The sequence below is a fragment of the Mastomys coucha genome, unplaced genomic scaffold, assembly GCF_008632895.1.
Source record: "Mastomys coucha isolate ucsf_1 unplaced genomic scaffold, UCSF_Mcou_1 pScaffold12, whole genome shotgun sequence".
Classification (NCBI taxonomy): domain Eukaryota; kingdom Metazoa; phylum Chordata; class Mammalia; order Rodentia; family Muridae; genus Mastomys; species Mastomys coucha.
This window is the reverse complement of record NW_022196894.1, coordinates 30691604-30699920: the sequence shown is the minus strand read 5'-3', so window position 1 is coordinate 30699920 and position 8317 is coordinate 30691604. Positions and strand designations below refer to the sequence as shown.

The following is an 8317-nucleotide window of genomic DNA, read 5'->3' as shown; positions in this document are numbered from 1 at the left end:
CTGGTCTACAGAGTGAGTTCCAGGACAGTCAGGGCTACACAGAGAAACCCTGTCTCGAAAAACCAAAATAAATAAATAAATTAATTAATTAAATAAAATAAAGCTGAAGTATGAAGATTGCTCTGTTTCAGGCCAGTAAGAGGTAAATAATGTGTACAAGGATATCCTGAGCTACAGAGTAAGAAATCTCATTCCTGCCCCTCCCCCCCCCAAAAAAAACCCCAAGACAACAAGCAGGTAAGACGTGTGGCATGTTAAAAGGTCAAAACTTCCTTTTAAAAAAACCTATTTATGTATGCATAAACAGTATATTCCACATGTATGTGTGTGTTTTTAGGGGTCGGAAGATGACCTCAGACTCCCTGGAGCTAGATTTTACATGCAACTTGTTGTTGTTTTCTTTTGTTTTAAGACAGGGACTAGTCGGGACTAGCCTAGCTGGGTGGTGATGGTGAACGCCTTTAATCCCAGCACTTGGGAGGCAGAGGCAGGTGGATTTCTGAGTTCAAGGCCAGCCTGGTCTACAGAGTGAGTTCCAGGACAGCCAGGGCTATACAGAGAAACCCTGTCTCGAAAAACCAAAAAAAAAAAAAAAAAGACAGGGACTAAAGAAATGGCTCAATGTTTAAGAGTATATACTGTTTTCAAAGTGGTCTTCAGTATGATTCCCAGCATCTACATCAGGGACTCACTACTACCTATAACTTCAGCTCTAGGAAATCTGCTGTACGCACACAGTGGCATAGGGACAAGCAGGCACATACTCATTTAAAAAAAAAAAAAAGCCATTAACAGGAAGGACGAGGTCTCATATGCCTTGGGCCGGCCCCAAACTCCCTATATGGAGCCAGGGATGGCCTCGTGTGCCCTTCCGCTTTCCAAATACTGTAATTACATACTTTTCCCACCATGACCAGCTCTATAGAGTAATAACTTATGAAACCGATGTCCAGGATTAATGTAGGTTTTCTGGGCCTGGAGAGATGGCTTAGCAGTTGAGGAGCACTGGCTACTCTTCCAGAGGACAGAGGTTCGAGTCCTAGCCTCCACATGGCAGTCCACAACTGTCTGTAAATCTTGTTCCAGGGAACCTGGCATCCCCACACAGACATACTGCAAGCAAAATACCAATGCAGAGAAAATTTAATTAAAACAAAATGCAGTTTTGCCAAACATAATCTTGATTTTTTCTAAGTCAAGTTGCAATAAATTCTGTTTTCTGACAGAGCAGAGCACAACCACTTAATACAATATAGAGGTGAGAATAATAGAAGAAATTAAAGAATCAAAAATAAATCTGTTCTCTAGTAACTACCAGTCAAAATCAGAATACAAGGACAGATACTAAAATTGGGTTAGATGTCAATTTACCGTAAGAAGAGGCAAAAGACTACCTTGAGTATAACTTCTGTTTTGGTGGACCAGTAATGGAGCCAGCCACTTAATAAGCCTGCATCCAGCCGGGAGGTGGTGGTACACGCCTTTAATCCCAGCACATGGGAGGCAGAGGCAGGCAGATTTCTGAGTTCAAGGTCACCCTGGTCTACAGAGTGAGTTCCAAGACAGCCAAGGCTATACAGAGAAATCCTGTCTCGAAAAAAGAAAAACAACAACGACAAAAAAAGCCTGCATCCTATGAGACTGCTCTCCTGAGGAGGAGGAGACAAGCCATAGCTCTTGGGACTCTGATTTTTTTCTACAAAAAGAGTCTGGGAATAGAGGAAAGAAAAATGAGCATTCCCTTGAAGTGATATCAGTGTTTCTTTTCTACTTTAGGTTACTTCGTTCTTGTGAAATTATACATCTACCTCAGAGGGCAAGGAAAGTAACTGAGGAAGAATGGAAGAGTATGTTCCAAGTTTGTTTGTCCATGTACTGTTGCATTACATCGTTTGTTAACTTCTGTGGGTTATTTATCTGTAACAACATAACAAACTCATGTAATGACCTAAAATGCAAACATCTTGTCATTTCAGAGTTGCTATGGGTTGGGCCTTAGGAGCATTTAGCAAATGGTTCTGGTATGGGGTCTGTGCCACTTAGTTCCCCTCATCTGTGGGACAAAATGTCAGAGAAAAAGCAGTTTGCGAAAGACATGAAAGTCATTGTCTTGGCTCACATTTGGCGAGGTAGGTGTGGTAGTAAGAGCAGAAGGAACTGGTCGCGTGCCATCCACAGTCAGGAAGCAGAGAGAAATGAATGCTGGGGCTCAGCTTGGTTTCTCTCTTTTATTGCGTCTATATCAGGTAAGTCTTCCCATCTCAAGTAACCTAGTCTACAAATCCGTCACAGCCATGTCCACACATTTATCTCCTAGGTGGTTCTAGATGCAATCAAGTAGACCATGTTAACCAGAAGGTTAGAGTTGGCGGGCACCTTAAGGGTCCTCATGACAGAGGAAGCACTTCCCTGGGAGTGAGCTTTTGAGTGAGATAGAAACAGCCATGGTTTGTTTTTTTTTTTTTAAGATTTATTTATTTTATTTTATGTGTATGAGTACACTGTAGCTGTACAGATGGCCGTGAGCATCATGTAGCTGCTGGGAATTGAACTCAGGACCTCTGCTTGCTCCGGCCTGGCTCACTCTGGCCCGCTCACTCCAGCCTGCTTGTTCCGGCCCACTTGGTCTGGCACAGCTCACTGGCCCCTGCCCCACGCTCCCCCCTCAACCCCATCCCCTATCTGAACTCAGGACCTTCGGAAGAGCAGTCAGTACTCTTACCTGCTGAGCCATCTCACCAGCCCAGAAGCAGCCATGTTATTTACTGCCTCACTCATACTTTTTCTCCCAATAGATCCTTGTGGTTTCCCCACTTAGTGTAGGGAAAATGATAGCAGGGCAAAAGGACCAGAAAGAATTATGTGGGCCACCTTGGAGGCTGGCTAACATGTTCTGTCTCTCAGTACTTATGAGGCCCTAGAGATTAATATCTGAATATGGTGCTTTCAAATAAAGTAAACTGTGGCTCAAATTCAAATGCATTAGCATAAGCAAACAGCATGACTTTACCAGTCATAACATTGCCTTTGGTTGGTCCTACTCGAGGGTCTTCGGCAGAATCCTATGCAACTCCCCTGCCTCAATCTTTTGTAAAGGTTATGTTATATGACAACATGAAGTTCACAGGAGTTGATCTGCATGCTGCCGAGTCCAGCATGGCCTTGGTAGGGGTAGAATGACATGGTTCTTGCCCCTGGGACAGGGCCAGTAGACGTGGGCCTCTAGGAGTGTCAGTGCCTGCTGTGAGTAAGGCTGGTTTATATAATAATGTACATATTTTCATTTTCCTCATTTGAGAAATGTCTTCCCTGTTAACATTAATGACTCCATGATAATGAGAAACAGCATGAGTCTGGGAGGTGAGGGTGTATCTATGTCTCAGCAAAATGGTAAATGCTGGAACCTTCAGGACAGCCTGTAAGGCTGTGGGAAAGAACTCTGAAAACATGAGTTCAAAAATATATAATTCCTCAACTATGTAAATAAAATATAAGGATGCAATATGAATTGTATAAGGAGCTTTACAGATCTAAAGGAGCAGAAGCAGCTGCAATGTGAGCCAACTTGTTAGAAAGATACTAAGGAAGGAGACAAAAAGATTTAGGGAGTGGTGAGTGAAGGAAATCCCACCCAGCTAAGTTTTTTGTTCTTTTTGTTTGTTTGTTTTGTTTTTGCTTGCAAAGGCAAACAGATTCTTGAGTTCAAAGTCAGCCCAGGACAGAGAGTGTATGTAATTTTTCTGGAAAAATCGGGGAGAACCCTACTCTCAGGGCTCAGGAACAACGACCCCAAACACCATCAAGATGCCAACTTGATACAATCAGCAAGAGGCTCTTTTATTCAGCGCTGGGTGAGACTCAGCGCATATCCCATGCAGGGGTAGAGGAGTCTGGCCCCAAGCAAAAATATAAACAGGTTTTTATACCTACACAGTTGCTGGGGCAGAGGGGAGACTAAGGCAAAGGAAAGTACGGGGTGGTCTCTGACTGGTGCTGGCTTATGCTAGGGTTCAGGAGCAGGTTAGCCACCTGGCAATTGTTTGTTACCTCTTTTTTTCTTTTTTTCTGCCAAGTCATCCTGGTCTTGTTTTTAAGTTCTGGGAGCTGGTCTCTCATTGTTTCTTTCTTTTCTTTTCTTTTTTTTTTCATTTTTTTTTTAAAGATTTATTTATTTATTATATGTGAGTACACTGTAGCTGTCTTCAGACAGCACCAGAAGAGGGTGTCAGATCTCATTATGGGTGGTTGTAAGCCACCATGTGGTTGCTGGGATTTGAACTCATGACCTTCAGAAGAACAGTCAGTGCTCTTACCTGCTGAGCCATCTCTCCAGGCCCTCTCCCATTGTTTCTAAGTTCCGGGAGCTGGTCTCCCATTGAGTTCAACTAAGTTCCCACAGTACAGTTTGAAAACTTAAACTTAACCTCTCAAGTTCAGGTCCAGGCCCAGACAAGATAGAAATGGTAATTTCAGGGATCTCACCCAGCTAGCTTATCCTGTATACTTTACAGAGGCAGACAGATCTGAATTCTTTTGCAATATTTTAAAAAAAATGTGCTTGCTGTCTCCTAAGAATCAAGGGGCTGGGATCTTGGGATACTAATTCTTGAGATAATCAAAAGGGAATCTGAAGTGCTTGAGTGAATTGATATGTAAATAAAAAACTGGACTTTGGGTCTGCAAAGAGAAAAGCTATCCAGAGAATTTTTAAGAATACCAAGAGAGAACTGCTTGGAAAGCTGCACTGAGCAGAACATAAAGCTGTCTGGAGATCTCCAGAGAGTGTAGAAAATAGAGATTGCTGTCTGGAAAGCTGTCTCCAGCAGAACATAGGCCGTCAGCTTGGACCCACGATTTGACTCGGAGTCCTTTGTTTCGGTGCTCTCAGACACCCCTTCTCTCAGAATGCCTCTCCAAGCCAAGGCTAGTCCTGGGCAACATGCTTCCTGTGTTTTTGAGGGTAAGTAATGATTTAATCTTTGTTTTCTCTCAGCTTTAAGGAAGAGGTAGAAGCCTTGGAGTCTCCTTCAGAGATTTTACAACCTGAGGTTGCTGTGGTGGTGACCGGAGAGCCACCTGAAGCTCTAGAAGAAGATCTAGATTATGAAGAAGAAGAAGAGACCTCTCCAGAAGTCATAGAGTCATTGTCCCTTCTAGATGTGCTGAGGGTGTCTGCAGTCATGGAGGACATCATTGACCAGCTCTCTATTCTAGGCTACATCATTCCGATTCAGTATGAAAGAAGGCAGAGCCTCAGCCAGGTGAGCACACTTACCTCTATCCATCTTGTCCTCTTTCCTTTGAGCCTCTCCATTATTATACTACCTGGGCCATTCAATTTAGCTTGGAAGCAGCACATTTACAAAAAATAAAGGGCCATATCACAGTTCTTTGAGATGTGTAGTCAAAATGGAAAAAGTGACATAGAGCTTAGGGTACTTCAGTGTGCTTCTGCAGTATATTGGCATCAATCCAAAGGCTGTGAGCTAAGTCTGTGTAAATACAGCACAGACAGCCTTCAGTTTACACAGATCCTGGATTTTTGGATCAAACAACTTCTGGTAAAAAAATATTTGGGCTGGGCAGTGGTGGCTCAGGCCTTTAATCCCAGCACTTGGGAGGTAGAGGCAGATGGATTTCTGAGTTCGAGGCCAGCTGGTCTACAGAGTGAGTTCCAGGATAGCCAGGGATATACAGAGAAACCCTGTCTCAAAAAACAACAAACAACAAACAAACAAACAAACAAACAAAATTTGGAAAAGTTTGGTCTTTACTATGTTAGAGTTTTCCCCTTCATCACCTTTTCCTAAAGATTTCAGTATAACAACTGTATATTGTGTTCAACTTCATAAGCACTCTAGAGCCTATTTTAAATGTAGAGAGCATTTACATAGATTATATGCCAATATTGCACTAGCTTTATTTAAGGGGCTTGAGTAGCCAGTGATGCTCTGGAACCTATCCTCTGGATGTTGTGGGGCTGCTGTACATATATTGAGATCACATTTTAAGATTTTTCTCCTAAAAGCCAAGTAGACAGTAGGGGGAAAGAGATTCATCTGGACCCTACCAACACTGCTTGTGTTGTGGTAATATTTATTTGGGGGATTTTACCCCACCTTAGATCATTTAATTCCCAAATAAAAGACATAAAACCTTCGAAAGGGTCCATGATTTGCTGTAGAATGATACCCTGGTCTCAAATAGTATGTAAACACAAAGAGTGTTTAATTCTGCAGAAGTCCAGCATGCTGGGGTCTCCCATTACCAAATAAGGAGACAACCTAGTAAGCTTTCAGACCTGATTTAAAAGCACATTAGGGGGCTGGTAAGATGGCTCAGCGGGTAAGAGCACTGACTGCTCTTCCAAAGGTCCTGAGTTCAGATCCCAGCAACCACATGGTGGCTCACAACCATCTGTAATGAGATCTGATGCCCTCTTCTGGTGTGTCTGAAGGCAGCTACAGTGAATTACACTGGATCGAGCAGGGTGCGAGCAAGCGGGGCCAGCAGAGGTCCTGAGTTCATTTCCCAGCAGCCACACACATGATAGCTCACAGCCATCTGTACAGCTACAGTGTATTCATACACATAAAATAAATAAATAAATAAATAAATAAATAAATAAATAAATAAATAAAAATCTTTTAAAAAAATAAGTAAAAGCACATTTGGGAATTCCAGGGTAAGTGACCTCTATATTAATCTGTTGGGTCCATCTCTACTAGGATGTGATGGTTTGTATAGGCTTAGGCCAGGGAGTGGCACTATTAGGAGGTATGGCCTTGTTGGAGTATGTGTGTCACAGTGGGTGAGGACTATAATACCCTAGTCCTAGCTGCCTGGGAGCCAGTATTCTGTTAGTAGCCTACAGATAAAGATGTAGAACTCTCAGTTCCTCCTGTGCCATGCCTGCCTGGATGCTGCCATGTTCCTACCTTGATGATAATGGACTGAACCTCTGAAGCTATAAGCCAGCCTCAATTACATGTTGTTTTCTTACAAGACTTGCTTTGGTCATGGTGTCTGTTTGTAGCAGTACAACCCTAAGACAACTGACAATCCTTTAGCGTGGTGTTGGGGCTGGAAACTGTTGTTGGGGAGGTCTGGAAACTGCTGCAGACCCATTCTCCTTGCCTCAGGCCAGGTGACATGGCAGCTTCTGAGTCCTGGACTTGCTCGGAATTGCCCAGTTCTTGGAAATAGAGATTTAGGCCTAGTCTCCTGAACTGCCAATTTGAAGTCTGTCTAGGAATCAGCCTAGCCTTGTCTCCTTTATATTTCTAATAAGCCTTAAAGCACTAGAACTGGGCAGATATCAACCTGTAAACCATGGTGTCTACTTCCCTGTCAGTAACCCTCAGATATCACTTGCCATGTTCCATCTGGCCACTCTTACTCCCATAAGCAATTGTTCATGGCTGCATGCTCTCAATCTACCTACCCCATGGCAACTTCTTCCTTGCTCCTCCTCTTACTCCTTTCCCTCATGGTCCCTACCTCAGACATCAAACCTGGGAACTGAAGCCCTACCTACCTCTACCTCTCTTCTATCCACCAACAGGCTGTAGGCATCTTTATTAACCAATCATGGATAACTTGGGGGGGGCAAAGTTTATACAACAAAAGTTGGTATACTTGAGGATCTGCTCATATTGGAACAACAAGACCTTGGGGTACAAAATTTAATATTTGAATACATCAGTCCAACCCACTAAAGCTTTAATAAAAAAATAACTGGTTTTGTTATTGAATTTATTCACCTTAACATGTCAGTGATTATATTTTCAACAATGACTTCTGGGCATTTTTGAGCTCATGTCTATAATATTAGCACTGGGGATGCAGAGACAAGATTTCAGTGAATTTGAGGACAGCCTGCTCTACATAGAAAATTCTGGGGGCTGGTAAGATGGCTCAGCTGGTAAGAGCACTGACTGCTCTTCCAAAGGTCCTGAGTGTAGATCCCAGCAACCACATGGTGGCTCACTACCATCCATAATGAGATCTGATGCCCTCTTCTGGTGTATCTGAAGACAACTACAGTGTACTTACATATAACAATAAATGAATCTAAAAAACAAAGAAAAAGAAAATTCCAGGCCAGGCTGGTGAGATGGCTCAGTGAGTTTAAGCAGTCTATATCTCATGGCCTCTGTTGCCTGGCACAAGGTTCATGGCAAGCTTAATGACCTGAGTCTGATCCTTGGGACCCACAGTTGGAAGAATGAAACTTTTTCACAGTCTTATTCTGGTTTATAATAGTGATTTTTCACCTACAAAATTTTCTGGCATAATAGTTCTCTTTGTGTGATGT

The 8317-nt window shown here is 42.8% G+C and overlaps 1 protein-coding gene across 4 annotated transcripts in view; it reads left to right on the top strand.

Moving 5' to 3' along the window:
* Window positions 1–8317, top strand: part of Iqcg (IQ motif containing G) — a 104451-nt gene that overhangs the window by 65828 nt on the left and 30306 nt on the right. For all 4 annotated transcript variants that reach the window (XM_031363695.1, XM_031363698.1, XM_031363697.1 and 1 more), the window contains exons 2-3: window positions 1777–1847; window positions 4994–5261. In XM_031363695.1, coding sequence (XP_031219555.1) covers window positions 1840–1847; window positions 4994–5261 — 276 coding nt within the window. In that variant the 5' untranslated portion in view covers window positions 1777–1839. The remainder of the gene's footprint in view (window positions 1–1776; window positions 1848–4993; window positions 5262–8317) is intronic.